Below are 16,455 nucleotides of genomic sequence, written 5' to 3' on the forward strand. Positions count from 1 at the left end.
TCCATTTAGGTATATCAAAACTGAGAAAGCTGCTCACGGCCATTTCAACTGTCTTTCACAGAGTTAGCAAATTGTGATGCACTAATGAAATTCATCCAAATGTTGTCAACCAGTGAAGTCATTGAAGCCTGACTCTTTTAAAAGAAATTTAAATTTATTTTTTAAACTGGTACATAAAATCATAAAAATTGTACATATTTATAAGGCCAAAAAATAAAAAGGCCCACCCAGGGTTGGGGGTGGAGAAGATAGATTGGGCAGTGGGTGGAGGTGGGGTTTCCCAGTAAAATCCACACAGGCAGGGACTTTTTGTTGCCTCTTTTTCTCTCTCCAAGTAGAACATGACTTAAATCAAAAAGGAAGTATGGCAAGCTGAAAACAAGAATACCTGAGGCCTTCTGTTCTTTTAGTAATAAAACCCAAGCTAGACAGATTTTAAGAAGTCAAAGGATGTTCTAGCCTTTAAAAAAAAAAAAATATATATATATATATATAAAAATAATTAGCAGTTTTCAAAATCACCTCAGAATCCAAGTAGAATCCACCCAGGCCAGGTATATAATCAAATGACATCATCAAATGACCATCACGCTTTATAAAACTGATTCTCACAATCCCAGGTCTTGAACTGACCTTGACTTAATCAAAACATGTCCTGGTGTTCAGGATTCTCTGTTAGGGAGTCCATGGAGGTAGATGGGAACTGGAAGTTAGGACTCAGCTGGGAAACATGTTAGGACTGATCACAAAACCTTAAAGCCTTTGCTCACTGCCAATTGGTCAATACTAGCAAATGGAAGCCCTCTGACTCCTCACTCGAATGAATCCTCACTGAAAAAATGTAACATAAGTAAATGATATTTTTACTACCTTAAAGCAATTCTCTTATATTACATTAAAAACAACAAAAACCTGTTCAAAATTGCTGTACATACAAACAACTCTATTTAGCGCAGAAAAGTAGTTTTCAAAATATATCATTACATTTTGTTAGTAAAAATGTCAGTTATATAAATGCAACTGAGGTTGAAACAGTTATTCATGGACACACACATATACACACAACCAATGCATGAAGCCATAGCACCTCTTCTGTCAAGGGACCTGTGGTGAGAAAGAAGCAACCCTGAGGCTGTAAACCACAGGGCAAGGCAAACTCTCAGCAAGCCAATGTAAGCAGGCATTTAAATAGTCACAAAATGCCCTAAGGGCCCAGCAGAGAGGTCCAGAGTTATGTTTTCTTGATGCATGAATAACTCTGCATATGGCAAGGCAGGGGAGAAGGGAGGAACTACATCCTTAAAATTAACACCTTCCTCTTTAACTTTGTAGACTTGTTTATTCTCAAGCTTGGGTCTGTGGGGGAAGAAACTTTGCAAGAATAGCATACAAAAAATGAGCTTCTCAAACAGAAATCCACAAACTATGTGACACAATATCCTCTAGTTAGCACAGAGTGCAGAGCCTGTCTTCTCCAGACTATTTAAAAGTTACTTTCATCATACTTCTCAGTATAAGCAAAGAAAAGGAGATTATTATCTGCAGGCATCAGCCTGTGTGGCCTCCATTAAAAAGAGACTCCTATCTTTGAGCCTAGATATTTTACTAAGGTGTCTTTCACAGGCAGTGAATCTCCACCGTTCTGAGTTTATAGGACAAAGGCAGCTTTAAACCCCAGAGAAGCAGGATTGATCTGCCCTGTGTTTTCTTCATGGGTTCTTCCGAGTTGCAATTTTACTGATGAAGACATTGGAGACAATTGTTGGAAGATGCGCAGGATGTTTTTAAGAATGCTTTCCAACTGGTGCATTCTCATGTCATTAAAAAATTAAAGTAAATGAGCTTTTATATCGCAAACAGTTGTTCGAATGCTGTTTCTTGGTTAGGATGAATAAGTGAGATGTGATTTCTGCTCATGGCGTTACACAAGGCACACAGGCAGGTGAGGATCCGACTTGCCAAGGACAAACAAGCTGGCCTTGAAAGTAGCATGACCTGGAGGATGCCTCAGTGCCCCCACATCTCAAGCTGTGCTGCCAGGAGATGGATGTAATTTTCCTGACTAGCTTAAAAGAAGAGGCACCTTGCAAGATGATGCCTGCATTTGGCAACTGTGTAGACACAGGTGACACCAGGGAACACCCTGGTCATCTCCAAGCAGCTGTTGATCCCCTAATACTACCAGAGGGAGTAAAAGCTCACCTTCTAAGTGTGACCAGACACATGGTAGGGAGAGGCAGCACTATAGCTACTCCCCATCGTTGATTCCCTTCAAAATCAAATGAAGACTGAATCCTCTAATTGAGTCATTTCCTTAGCACTGAACAGCTCTCGGTGCTCTGGAACCGCAGGAGTGTTCCCCTCTCTAGTGGGGCTGTGGAGCTACCACAGCAGCATTCCTGTAGAACTTGACCCTGGTTCCAAAGTCCCACCACCTCAGAGTGCTCCTTGGGGCTTGTCATGCAGGGCAGAGCTATGTGTCATGACCTTCTCCTCCTTTCCACGAAAGCAGCAGGATCTCTGAAGTGAAGGTGAGTCCAAATCCTTCCTTGAACCCCCAAAGAAGTTTTCAACACTGGGCCCAAGAAACTTTCCCTGGGTTTCACACAAAAGAAATGAACATGGTTCTCCTCTTCACAGTCCCTCGGGGGAAGTATGGGCCTGCTGCTCACTTCCTGAAAGGGGCGAGTTTATGGAAGGTATGCCAGAAGAGGGAAGGCTTTCTCTTGGGTTCCGCCAGGGCAAACACCTGTTGCTGGGGGATGCTGGTAGGCACGGTGATGTGGCGCTGGTGGAGGGGATGCAGGTTCTGGTGTGGCGGGGCAACAGGGCATCCGCTATAGTCTAACTCCGGGGGGGGGGGGAGGAAGATAGAACATTGATTGAGAGTCACTCAAGAGAACCACAAGGAAAAAGAAAAATGTCAAGACTCAAAGATCTTAGCTAATTTTAAACATTAACCAAAAGAATACTGAATAGCTATCCTCACAAATGGTACATTCAAATACCACGTGGGAAGCCTGGCATAGATTATCTCATTTAATCCTCTTAATACCATCCAGTTTCCAGGAATTGAAACCCAGAGAAGTTATGTAAATCACCTATGGTCACACAGCAGTAAGTTAAAAGAATTAGAACTGGGCTGCCAGTTGGGTTGGAAAGCAAAAACATGCTTTAAATGAAAACCTGAAGCTCATCTCGCCTCAGCTAAAAGCCTATTCTGCCACCGACTAGTTGCAGTTATTTGCAGGCAAGTGTTTGACTTCTCTGTGCCTCAGTTCCCTAATTTCTTTTTTTTTTTAATTAGCTACACATGACATTACAATGACCTTGGCAATTCATACATTTGAATCAGTTGGGGTATAACTTCTCATTTTTCTGATTGTACAGATTGCAGAATCACATTGGTCATACAGTCCCCTATATACATACAGCAATCATAATGTCTATTCTATAGTTCCCTAATTTCTAAAAAGGGGCAACAGTACCAGATTGTTATAAAGAATAAAATGAGTCAATATAGGTAAAATGTTTCAAAGAGGGATACCCAGCCACTTGAACCCTGCTTCATCAGGGTATTTCATATCTGTACAGAGGTCATTAAAAGGCTTATTAAAATTAACTAAAAGATCAAAGGTAAGAATGTAAGTCAACCTAACATGATGAAAGAGAGGGCTTCAGAAGCTGACTGGTTCAGAATCCACTCCTGCCCCAGCTTGTCACAGGGCTTTCCTTATCTTAAGGGAGATGGGGAGGATGGAAGAAGAACTCAGGAGAAGTGCCCAATATGGTCATCTCACTCAAAAATGTCAGTGCTCCTTTCAGTCTTTGGAAACCTAGCTGCTCCGAGAATGACCTATAGAACATCCAGAGAGAGACTAACATATTCTAACCAAGTCATATCTTCTAGTTACCTGCCACTAGGAGAGATACAAAAAATAAAATGGATTTTCTGCCTTGAAGATACTCCGTGGGGAAAAATGTGCACAGAGAAAGTAGGGGAGTGCTAAGTGTCATTTGGTAATCTTAGCCAATTAATTGAGGGCCTATCAGATTGCTGAATTTAACTGATCTTGCTTTTGTCTTCTCAAGTACGAAAATACTGAATGGCTGGGCATGGTGGCACACATCTATAATCCCAGCAGCTCAAGAGGCTGAGGCGGGGGGGTTGCAAATTTGAGGCCAACCTCAGCAACTTAGCAAGGACCTAACAATTTAGTGAAACCCTGCCTCAAAAAAATAAAAAAGGGCTGGGCGCCATGGCACATGCCTGTAATCCCAGTGGCTGGGGAAGCTGAGGTTGAGGATCTGAAGAGGATCCCGAGTTCAAAGCCAACCTCAGCAATGGCGAGGCACTAAGCAACTCAGCGAGACCCTATCTCTAAATAAAATACAAAACAGGGCTGGGGATATGGCTCAGTAGTGGAGTGCTCTTGAGTTCAATGACCGGTACCAAAAAATAAAAATAAAAAAGGGCTAGGGATATGGCCCAGTTGCAAAGTACCCCTGGTTAAATCCTCAGTACTTAAAAAAATAAATTTAAAAAATTAATGGAAAATATTGGGTTAGATCACCTGTATCATCTGCATTATGGAATAATCTGTGTGTGTGCATCAGGACCCAGGTGTGTGGTCTGGTGTGGATGTCCTCATGTCCCTGCCAGGCAATTCTAATGTGCATTACATGAAGGGGCTCACACTGAATAAACTCCACTCACTCTTTTATGTTTAAATCACTGATGCTCTGAATGTACAGATTTCTTCCTCGTGCCCAGAGAGGAAAGAGTCTCATGTGACCTGGTGGGTAACAGCATCTTTCTCTGAAGGGTACAAGGAATTATGAGGTCTGCAGCCCTCAGGTACCAGCTCAGATTTGCTGCACCCACATTCAAAATCAACTGCAGCCAAGCACAGTGGTGCACACCTGTAATCCCAGCCACTGAGAGTATGAGGTAGGAAGATCACAGGTTCAAGGCCAGCCTTAGTAACTTAGTGAGGTCCTGAGCAACTTAATGAGACCCTGTCTCAAATAAAACATTAAAAGGGCTTGGGATGCAACATCTCTAGCAATTAGAGAAATACAAATTAAACTACCCTGGGATTTCACCTCTCTCCAATCAGAATGGCAATTATCAAGAATACAAGTAATAATAAATGTTGGTGAGGATGTGGAGAAAAGAGTACACTAAGACATTGCTGGTGGGACTGCAGATTGGTGTAACCATTCTGAAAAGCAGTATGGAGATTCCTCAAAAAACTCGGAATGGAACCACCATTTGACCCAGTTATACCACTCCTTGGTATATATCCAAAGAACTTAAAATCAGCATACTGCAGTGATGCAACAATATCAATGTTTATAGCAGCTCAATTCACAATCACTAAGCTATAGAACCAACCTAGATGCCCAACAACAAATGAATGGATAAAGAAAATTTGGTGTGTGTGTGTGTGTGTGTATATGCCATATTACTCAGTCATAAAGAATATGACAATATGACATTTGCCAGTATATGAATGGGACTAGAGACTATCATATTAAGTGAAATACACAATCCCACAAAATGGGGGGTTGGGGGGCTAGAAGTTCATTGGATTAGACAAAGGAATGAAGGGAAGGGAGAGGGGATAAGAATAGGAAAGATAGCAGAATGAACTGGACACAACTTTCCTATGTTCATATATGAATAGTACCACAGTGAATCTCAACATCATGTATAGCTATAAAACTGGGATCCTAATAAGATTATATTCCATGTTTGTATAAATTTATCAAAATAGTTTCTACTGTCATATGTAATTAAAAAGAACAAATAGAAATTTTTAAAATGCTGGGTGCAGTGGCATACACCTATAATACCAGTAGCTCAGGAGGCTGAGGCAGGAGGATCATGAGTTGAAAGCCAACTTCAGCAAAAGCGAGGCACTAAGCAACTCAATGAGACCCTGTCTCTAAATAAAATACAAAATAAGGCTGCGGATGTGGCTCAGTGGTAGAGTGCCCCTGAGTTCAATCCCTAGTATCAAAGGGGACGGGGTGCAGAGAAGTGCTCACTGGTAAAGTACCTCCAGATTTTTAAACAACAACCAAGCAAAACAAAAAACCAAAATCGAAACAACATAAACCAAATACAGACCATCTCCAATTGACCATTACTTGGGTCTGTCCCTTTGACAGAAGTTAATAACTGCCCCCTCTTCTCTCATTCTGATACTAATGCACATTCAGGAGATCAACCCTTCTTCAAGCCTTACCTTTTGACTTTCCTTGTCCTGCCTTCTGAGCATTTAACATGGCGAGTTTCTTTTGATTTTCTGAAATTTCCATTCCTGTATTAAGAAACAAATATGATCTATATTCAAAACGCGATGTTTCAGAGCAACACCTGTACCACAATCTGAAGCAAAATCAAGGGTAGAAAGACTGTCCTAGGGTGGCTTCTTAATTACCTCCAAAACCAGACATCACCAAGAATAAAATGGGTTGCTATGAATAACCACAGAGACTCTGTGTAAAGCCAGACATTCTTGGGCAAGTGTTCACATGTGGTTGCCCTCACCACTCTACTGCACAAGGCCCTAGGAGGAGACAGTGCAGCCAAGGGGCCCAAGGTTTGCTCCCTGTGTGCAGAGGGAGTTCTGTAAGGCCGTGATTCTACCTGAACAAAAGTGCTGTTGGAGGACTGGGTACTGGCTCTACTCCAGCTATGTGCATGTGTGCCCTGAGTGTCCTTTATGCTCAAGTTCTGCAGCAAAGGAACAAGGGTATCTAGTGTCTGTGCACTAGGTGAACTGGATGAAAATAAGCAACACTAGAAAAGCTGAGGAGATTCAGAGAGAGGTGGAAGACTGAGCAGCAGTTGGTGCTGGCCCTGTCTTCTCTAGCAGGGAACAGGAAGCAGAAAGCCTTCCCCCTGGAGGTAGGTACTTCTTTTGATTGGACATATCTGGGCTCTGCTTTCACTTCTCAAATTGCTCTGAGTAGCCAGAGATAGTGACATACATCTACAATCCCAGCTACTCAGGAGATTGAAGCAAGACTGCAAGTTCAAGGTCAGCCTAGGTAACTTACTGAGGCCTGTCTCAAGATAAAAAGGGCTGGGGGATGTAGCTTAGTGGTAAGTACACCTGAATTCAACCCCTACTACCCAAAACAACAATAAAGCCCTGAGTCACTCTTGGGACCCAGACTCCAACTCTGCATGACCCTCCCTTCCCATGACCAGTATCTGTCCCTGATTGGTACTGATGTCTCCTTCAGGCAAGATACTCTGGCCCCTTGGCATTTCCTGCCTTCCAGGCTGTCACAGACAGCCTGGGCTTGACCCCTTCAGTGCCAAGTATCATGTACCCAGACTGGAATAATGTCCTGGGCAGAGGCTTGGGGCCCATTTCATCCCACAAGCACCCAGTTCACAGCCTTCCTGGCCTCATTCATCCATCCCCCTACTCATTCCCCTCATTCATTCTTCTCTCTGAATATATTCTTGCTTCTGACAATGGCTTAGCCTGACTTGTAAATCCTTTCAAGTCTAAAACAAGACCCCACAAAAACCCTCCTATGAGTGAGAACAAAGCCAGAGTCAAGGCTCAAGGCAGCAGCTGGTTATAGCAACACACGATGATTAGGTTTCCCTCCCAGCAGTGGATGAGGATGAGCGGGGAAGCCCCTGAGCTCCATCCTGGACCCCAGGATCTTTGCAGTCTGGGATGACTTGGGCTGCAGAGACAATTTTCTTTCATCAATTTCATCTTTAAGGACCTTCAGTCCCTGTAGCACCCTGACTTCCCTTCAATAAGGTGCACTCACGACTTTCGTGTTTGGGGGACTCTGAAATTTGGGTTTAGAGATTGTGGGTGCTACCATCATTAAGGCCACATGGCAGCTTCAGTCTCATGGAGCCATGCAATAGTTCAAGATCAGGAGAGACTGTGAAGACAAACCAGCAGTATAGGTCAAGTATCCCTGAAACGCTCGGGATCAGAAATGTGTCACATTTCAGATTTTTCACAAACTTGCACAAACACAATGTCATATTTTGGGGACAGTACTCAAGTATAAACACAAAATCCACTATGTTTCATAAACCCCTCATACATTGCCTGAAGGTAATTTTATATAGTACTCTTAGTGTTCCTGCATTCCGAGTGCAACTTGTCAAATGAGCCAGCTGAGGAATTTTCCACTTGTGACGTCATGTTGATACTCAAAAAGTTTCTAATTTTGGAGTATTTTAGATTTGGGATTTTAAAATTAAGAATGCTCAACCTGTACAAGCATAACAAATATGAACAAGCATGGCTTTAACTGCAATGTATGGAGCATATTTCATAGGCGACAACAACAGAAAAACATAAGAGGCAGAATTGGGTCTGGATAGATGGAGGCAGCAATGTAAATTTGAAGTGTTCTGTACTGCTGAAGCCTCAAGAATCATCTGGTACTTCTAATGGCCTGGGGTGGTGGGGGGTAGGGGTGGGGTTGCCATAGTACACCTCCGTATCTACAGTCACGCTAAGCTGGTTTTAAATGCTACTGTGCCACATGGTAAGAGTGGGCTGCTTCCTTAGGTTCAAGTTCTCATCTGTAAAAATGGCATAATAAAAGCAACCACATCCCAAGGTCTTTCACATCTCTATAAATGTGGAGCAGAGTAACTTGCATAAATATCTAATAAATACTGTCTGTAGGAACCACCTCTGTCATCTTAGGTCTTGGGAGCAAGTTCAGAAGTATTTAGAATTTGCAAATCCTTTCTTTTTTCCCAATGGTGGGATTTAGCTCTGAGGGAGTGGGCTGGGAACACAGCAAGCATGAGAGGCAGAAAATGAGGCTGGAAAGCAGAGGCTGATAAGCCCTGGGTGCCCAGGGCTGCTTACCCATCTCCTGGTCCTCCTGCACCCGACGCCTCTCATCCGCACAGGCCTGCAGCCACTTTGCCTTGTCTTCCTGTTTTTTGGCACAGAACAGGTGAACCTCGTCTGTGGTCCTACTGACCAGCTTGAAGGCGTTTCTCACGTTGAGGTTCCAGTCCTTGTCCCGCCCATCCTCCACATCCACAAGCTCCATCTCGTCCATGTCCATGCGACCCTTGTAGTACAGCATGTCCCTGCGTAGCAGGTCCTTCTTGCAGGACACCAACTGATGGTCAAACAGGAAGAAGGTCCGCTGCTGGCTCTTGCCCTGCTTAGTGATTTTGGTCAATTCCCCTGAATGAATCAATTCTGAGCTTCGGTCTAGAATATCCAATCCCTGGAAGGATGAAAACACACTTTCAGATCTTCTAATTCTGATTCCTTTGAGTCTTTGAGACACAGGCCTATAATTTCTCTTGGATTTTCCAGAGACGGGAATCCAGAGACCACCCACTGCCTGTCTGCACAGATAGGCAGGCAGGACCCCAGAAGTGATAGCTTCAGATCTCAAGTGATAGCTGAATGAGACTGATCCTTCAAGAATAAGGAAGCATCAAGGAGGTTTTTCCAGTACAGGGACACAGTGTGGTGCCACAGACTCCTGTAGGCTTTTGAGTCAGAAACATCACAGCTCCCTGACTTGTCTAGGGTCTTGGAAACAAAGGTCAGGCAGCAAATTGCCACTGAGAAATTAGTAAACTTCTGACACTAAATTATTCCCTAAATGCCAGTCCAAAATGAAAAAGAAAAACACTTTCACAATATTTAGGTTGGATCTAATCCAATGTTACTTTATAATATTTGGTATGACACTGGCCTTTGTTTTATAAGATTTTACTCTCCTTTAATCCCAGTCATACATAATATTTTTTTGGAGGCAAAAGAGCTTAACTCCAAAATAGTTCTTCTATTTACTTGCCTGAAGCAACTCTGTGCCCTAGATTCTTCACATACAAAATAAGGGAGTCTGAGGCCTGTCCAAGCTTCAAAAAAATCTAAAAAAGTCTTTGAAATGTAAGTATTTCTCTCTCACTTTCACCATTACAGTCTACTTCCATTAAACTTCTAACTCCTCACTCCAAACTCTCAATCCTCTGGGAGAATAAGTTCTTTTGACCAATGAATGGATGTAGGAAGAATTCTTCTTGGTCTAAAAACAATCTGAGTGTGGCTGGCTTATTCGTAGGAGCAGCAATATGGCACAGTGGTTACCAGCAAAGACTCTGCAGCCAGGTTGCCTGCTTGGTTTGAATTCTACTGTTTGTGTCCTCAGGCAAGACATTTAACCCTTCTGTGCTCCATTTCCTCCTCTGCTAATTGGGTGTAATAACATTATCTACTTTATAGGACTGCTAAGAGGATTAAATGAGTTCATAGATGTAACTGGCTTAGAACAGTGCCAGACATGAGGTAAATAAAATACAGGCTCTAACTATTGTCTCTATTTGCAAGCATACATGTATTTAACATAGGTATGTATAAACAAAAACAGCAGGCAAATTTTTTAGACGATTATTATTGGCTAAAACAGACAGTACATTTGTACTGTATTATATAATGCCCACAGTGGCATATGGGGTAAGTAATAATTTCCTTCTCAACTTAGGAATCAACATGCCTCAAAATACACGGACCATTAACAGTAATGTATATCATTAAAGCCAAAAACAAAGTGTCAATCGCAGGATGTTCAAGTATATCATCACCAGGTCAAAGGTGCAGGAAAGGGTGGAGGGGCATTGTGTGTGTGTGTGTGTGTGTGTGTGTGTGTGTGATGGTCCACTTACCTCCCAGCCCACAATGGACACTTGCCAGCGAGCAATCTTGTCGACGCTCTCCAGCTTGCGTTTACGCTCATTTATCAAACAGGCCACATTCTTCATGGCCTCATAGGCTGCCTTTATATTGTTGTAATCACTGCAAAATGGGAAGTTAATTTCAATCACATAACACACAACTCACAAATGAGGACTGACAAAATAATGCTCTGGATCCCTGATTTGTACACTAATAGTCTAGACAAAGTGGCATTTAAATAACAGCCATTGTTCCCTTCTCCTTGTTTCCCCATGAATAGACTACAGTTTGCATAGGTTAAGGAAGCTGACGGAATGCAATTCAGAATTCTTTGGAATAAGAATGTTTTCATTCACTTCCCAGAAATCACAATGAATGAAAATAAATGCCACAAGAAAACTAAGTTTTGGTCATGGTGACTAGGGGTTATTTTTGATAATATAGAAAGAATGGTCTTCATTATTGCTTTGATTTTGACATAGCCAGTTCTGCTATACAAAGTACTTTAAAAATCACTCTAACCATTTCAAGAGGACTGTTGCACCAAGTCTTCTCTTTCCCCTGTTCAGGAAGGGCCATGAGAGGATACAAGCCACAGTCTTAAGTGAGGAATTATGTCTGTGCTCACAGAACCTTTACCTCACCAGTAGGTCTTCATTTAGAAAACACTAAAAAGTGTTTTCTGGATGCTGCAGCCAAACTAAAATAACCCCCTAGCTAGCCCTCATCCCCATGCCTCTAAAACCATAAGTACTGAAAACACTGAAACCGCAGTTCTAATCTACACAGGATGCAACACGGCGGTGTCTGAAAGTGTCACAGTCAGGTTTAGCTTAGCGTTGATGATCTGGGGATATGTAAACCAACCATCCAGCTGACGGCTGAACTTTTCAGTCTCTTATGGTGACTAGCAGGACAGACCCAGCCACAGGGTTAACTCAAATGGACTGAATTAGAATCCTCCTGCACAGCCAGGGAGAAAAGCCTTGAAAGTAGATGCTGCTGTCTATCTACCAAACACAGCGAAACTCCATTCATTTACTGATCAGGCTGTGGGTCGATTCCATAATTCAGCTATTGTGAATTGTGCTGCTATAAACATTATGTGACTGCACTGCTATGATATGTCAGTTTTAGATGTTTTTTGGAAATACCAACATTTGCCATAAAGCAGATCTCACTGTCTTTACACAGGACTATTCCCACAGAAGCAGAGCAGAAAAGAGGAACAAAAATGATACATGGGGGCTGTCAAAATAACAGGAGTGAATGCTCCAGAGAGGTCTTTAGAAAAAAGGTGCAAAGTAAAATTTTTGGTACAATCCTAGAAAAAAAAAAAAAAGTAGAATATAAGGCTTCTCTTTTTCTTTAGAATTTTTGCTCTGTTTTACTTAAGACAAAGAAATGGGCTTTTTGCCATTTTATTTCATATATTTTGTTAATCTGTTTCATATATATACGTGTGTGTGTACTTGTGTGTGTGTGTGTGTGTACGAACAGTTCATATATATATTTATAAATTATTTTGAGGCTCTAAGCAACTTAAGCAAGATACTGTCTCATAATAAAAAATAAAACATCTGGGACATAGCTCAGTGATAAAGTGCCCTGGGTTCAATCCCCAGTGCAAAAGAGGAAAAGAAAAAGAAGTCACTGTTGAAGAGTGGTGTGAACTTGGACTACAACTTCTCTACCTTGGAATGCAGTAAGCTGCCTGTGCATGTTTTTCAAGGAGGCTTTGCTTCTGAATTATCTATTTTCTCTAGCTCCTTGTCACGATGCCTGTTCATTCTTTTAAAAAACACTTCCACAAATTAGTGGCTCTCTCTTGACATCCAAGTTTGTGTTTCCTACTGAACTTTTCTGACTTTTCCACTGGAGACAGAAAGATACATGTGCTTACACACACACACACACACTTTGGTTCTAATTCTTTAAACTAGGTCTAGTATCTAGGCCTAGTGTTCAGTGGCCATCTCTTACTCTTCACCTTCCAATCTATTTATCATAAAAGCTTCCCTTTTTAAGTCTGGTCTCTCCAAGAGTTCAGAGGCAGAGAAGGCAAAAGAATGATTTGCACTCTATACCCTGCAGGTTGGTACAGTGATCCTCCTTATCCAGGTTAATCAGTCCTTCCTTATCTAGTTGTTTTCAGTGGTTTCAGTTCCCCATGGTCAACCTTACTCTGAAAACATTAAATGGAAAAATCCAGAAATAATTCATAAGCTTTAGGTAACTTTTATTATAGTATTTTTGTTAGAACTATTTTGTTATTGTTGTTGTTAATCTCCTACTGTGCCTCATTTATATATGAAACTTTTTCAGATATATAGATACAGGAAAGAACATAGTCTATGCATCCATGTAGGGTTCAGTAGTATCTGTGGTTTTAGGTATCCATAGAGGTTTCTGGAATGTCTCCCTCTCAGATACAGGGCGACCACTATAGTCACACCTGTCTACTTAACCAATGAATTCATTAACTACTACAAAAAAATATTCATCCAGTATTTCTAAATGGTAAGAAATAACAATATAGTAAAAACCTGCACACACTCATGACACAGTTTAAGAATTACCCTTATGTTTTTATATCTCTAAAAATGCCTATTCTGGAGCCTCTTCAAATAACCCTATAAGGCTTCTTCTTTTTTTTTTTCTTTAGAATTTTCAATAGTTGACAGTCATAAACATAACTAACCCTTACCCTAAAAACCAACAGCTCTAAAGATTGCCATTTATATCCATCTGTCCCAGTCACTGCAGAAACACTGGGTAGGCACAGGTTCAGGGCAACGCCATCTCTGCCCATCTGCCCTGAAGGTCCCATGGCAGCTCCCTCACCTGTGCTCCTGCGTGGTGTACTTGAGCAGCTCTGCCAGCTGCAGAGGATATTTGCAGATCTTCTGCACTGGCGTGAGGAGGAACCCATCCAAGGCAATGTCAATCATCTGCTGGAGCAGGCGGCAAGCTTCGAAGAAGTGCCTGTACTTGCCCTGCTTCATGAGGTTGGAGAGCTCCACACAGGCTCCTGGGTGGTTGTTGCAATACTCGGAATAGATGGCAAAGCCCTCTTGCTGGAGGGGGAAAGCAGCCTTATCAGGTTATGGGTGACTCTGGGTCATCTAAGGGGACACTCCTAAAAAGGAGGAAGGATCACTGCAGCAAGGACAGGTCATGAGACACAAGGTGATCCACGCCATTGTGTAGTGGCTTCCACACCTGGGCAACAGCAATGGGCACTGGCAAAGGCTCTGGCTTCTGTCATGGAAAGATGGAAGAGCAGGACCTCTGCCATCCCCTCTTCATCTAGCTTGGATTTGTAGGTGAAGTGGCAGAGAAAAAAGTGTTGCCGGAAACCCGATTCTCTCTAGCCAGCTCCTCTTTACTTCTCTGATAAGATCTTTTTATTTTTGAGGGGTACTGGGGATTGAACCCATGAATGCTTTACCTCTGAGCTATACCTATAACTCACCCAAGTCTTTTTAAATGAGACAGGTTCTCGCCAAATTGTTCAAGCTAGTCTTGATCTTGAGACCTCCTATTTCAGCCTCTGGAGTTGAGAGGATTAGAGGTATGCTTCCTGGTGCCTGGCTCACTGATAAACTCTTTGACTCCATGCCTCCTTCACCTCCTCCCCACAATTCTGCCTACTTCTCCCAGGCCTGATTTTCATACATGTCACTCTCCTGTCTCAAGAAAGACCATCAAGACCATCTACCTTTCTGGATTTCAGAGCTGCATTCTTCCCTTTCTCCCTCTCTGTATTGTGGGCTCCTTCCCTTCCTCCACCCTTTTGGGTCAACAAGGTATCTGCATTCCAGGCCCTGTCCCTGGGCATTGCTCCACGTCCCTGAATGCTGCCTTTCCTTGACCCTCAGCCACTGGGCCGTACACTCACACGTGTCCAGCCCCCACCAGAGCTGCTTTTCCTTCCTTCCCATGCCTGGCCCTGCCCTGCTGGATGGCAGAGGCTTGAGTGTGCTCAAACACAGAATGTCAAACTAAGCTCCTATTTCCCTAGAAAACAGATTTTCCTAAGCTACTTGTTAATTTTTGAGACTCAAAACCCTGTAAGGCAGTTCTGACTATTGTTTTTGTTTGTTTGTTTGTTTGTTTTGTCACCTATAACCACTTGTCACACTTTCCTCAAAAATACCCCTTCTGACAAATCTCTTTTCCCATCTCCCAGTCCCTCACCAGTACCCTCCCTGGTGGCAGCAGCAATTCTCTCTAGCCCTCAGGACACTCACCAGCCTGCTCTCCTGTTGATTCCCTCACCTCTGAAGCCTCTCTGACTTCTCCTCTACAAGGACCTGCTACTCTGACCTCACAGCTCTATTATAATGCCCTAGATATGCTCCAGGTACCTAGAGGGCCCATCTTCACACCAAAACATGATGATCAGCGATTTAAGGTCTACCCACCCTGAGGGAACAGCTCAAAAGCTCTCAGGCCCAGAACCCAAGAACTGAAAAAGTGGTGTTGCTGTCACTAACATTATTACTATGATTACTCCCTGACTATTTTGGCTGGAAATAAAATGGTCTTTTCCTGAAATCTTAGTATATAAAATAATAATAGTCAATCACTGGTAAATAATGATAAACTCATGTCACTGTTAGTGGAATGTTTTGAAACAATCACAATGTCACATGCCAACTACTTAGTAATGTGTGACCTTGGGTCACTTACTCTCTGGGCCTTGGTTTCCTCATCTGTAAAATGGGGAAGATAATCATTTCAACCTAATGAATGTAGAGGAGCCAATGAGAAACCTCGGAAAACAGTGCTTGAAACATAACAGACACTTAATGGATACTATTACTCCACATATAATCCCAAACTGAACAAAAAGATATTGAAAAAATTGCCTTGGGGTATTGAGAAACCACCCAACCTAATTTTACAAGTGACATCTCTATTCTATGGAAAATTAATCAAGCAAACAATTACAGCAACAAACCAAAATAAAGAAAAAAGACTCCTATTTTTAGTGGAGTCTCATTTCAAAATTATTATTTAACCAGATGTTATTAGTAAAGAAGCATCAGTAACATACATGCTGAAGGAAGCAGGATCCTATTTCACTTAAGTGAGGTTCCTCTTTGTTATACTGTTTCTCAAGGTCTTTCAGGAACTTTCTTTGGAACTTGTAAATGTCTTCAATGTTTCCAAAAATAGTGGCTAGCTGTGCAACAGTGAACATTCCCATGTGCTTGCGGCACTGTCGAATATAGCCCTGCAAAATACAAAAGCAACCTTTTTTATTTGAAAGGTCAAAGAAATGCAATGCTGAGGATCAAACCCCAGGCCTAATACAGGCTGGGAAAGTGCTCAACAACTGAGTATATCCCCACCCCAGCATAAATATTTAGGGGAAAAATAAAAAAACACAAAAAGAAAAGTGAAAAGTTTCATGTGGTTGGATTTAAAGCTTCCAGAAACTAGTTTCAAATACCAGAACTTAAAAATTAGTACTGTCACACTAATCTAAATTCTTAAAGACAATCATTCTCCCATCCCTAATTCTATTGCACAGCTGAGAACCTTTGTCAAACATGGAATGTGACTGCTTACTGAATAGCTAATGCAGCTCTGCTCATTGTCAATCATGGCAAGACGCCAAGGACATCTAACACAAGGATTCCACTTTCACTATACAGCAAAAATGTGTACAACTTTAATCAGAGGACTGCCCTAACTAAGAGTGCTAATTAATTTTCTTACTCTACCTCTGAAC

At 42.1% G+C, this 16,455-nt stretch overlaps 1 protein-coding gene across 2 annotated transcripts in view; it reads right to left on the minus strand.

Moving 5' to 3' along the window:
* Positions 1 to 511: 511 nt before the first annotated feature.
* Spata13 (spermatogenesis associated 13) overlaps positions 512 to 16,455 on the minus strand; it is a 143,874-nt gene continuing 127,930 nt past the window's right edge. For both annotated transcript variants that reach the window (XM_026394933.2, XM_026394934.2), the window contains 6 exons: positions 15,775 to 15,954; positions 13,557 to 13,789; positions 10,703 to 10,832; positions 8,880 to 9,252; positions 6,255 to 6,329; positions 512 to 2,844 (listed from right to left, as the gene is read on the minus strand). In XM_026394933.2, coding sequence (XP_026250718.2) covers positions 2,669 to 2,844; positions 6,255 to 6,329; positions 8,880 to 9,252; positions 10,703 to 10,832; positions 13,557 to 13,789; positions 15,775 to 15,954 — 1,167 coding nt within the window. In that variant the 3' untranslated portion in view covers positions 512 to 2,668. The remainder of the gene's footprint in view (positions 2,845 to 6,254; positions 6,330 to 8,879; positions 9,253 to 10,702; positions 10,833 to 13,556; positions 13,790 to 15,774; positions 15,955 to 16,455) is intronic.

This window comes from Urocitellus parryii, chromosome 2, assembly GCF_045843805.1.
Source record: "Urocitellus parryii isolate mUroPar1 chromosome 2, mUroPar1.hap1, whole genome shotgun sequence".
NCBI classification, from domain to species: Eukaryota; Metazoa; Chordata; class Mammalia; order Rodentia; family Sciuridae; genus Urocitellus; species Urocitellus parryii.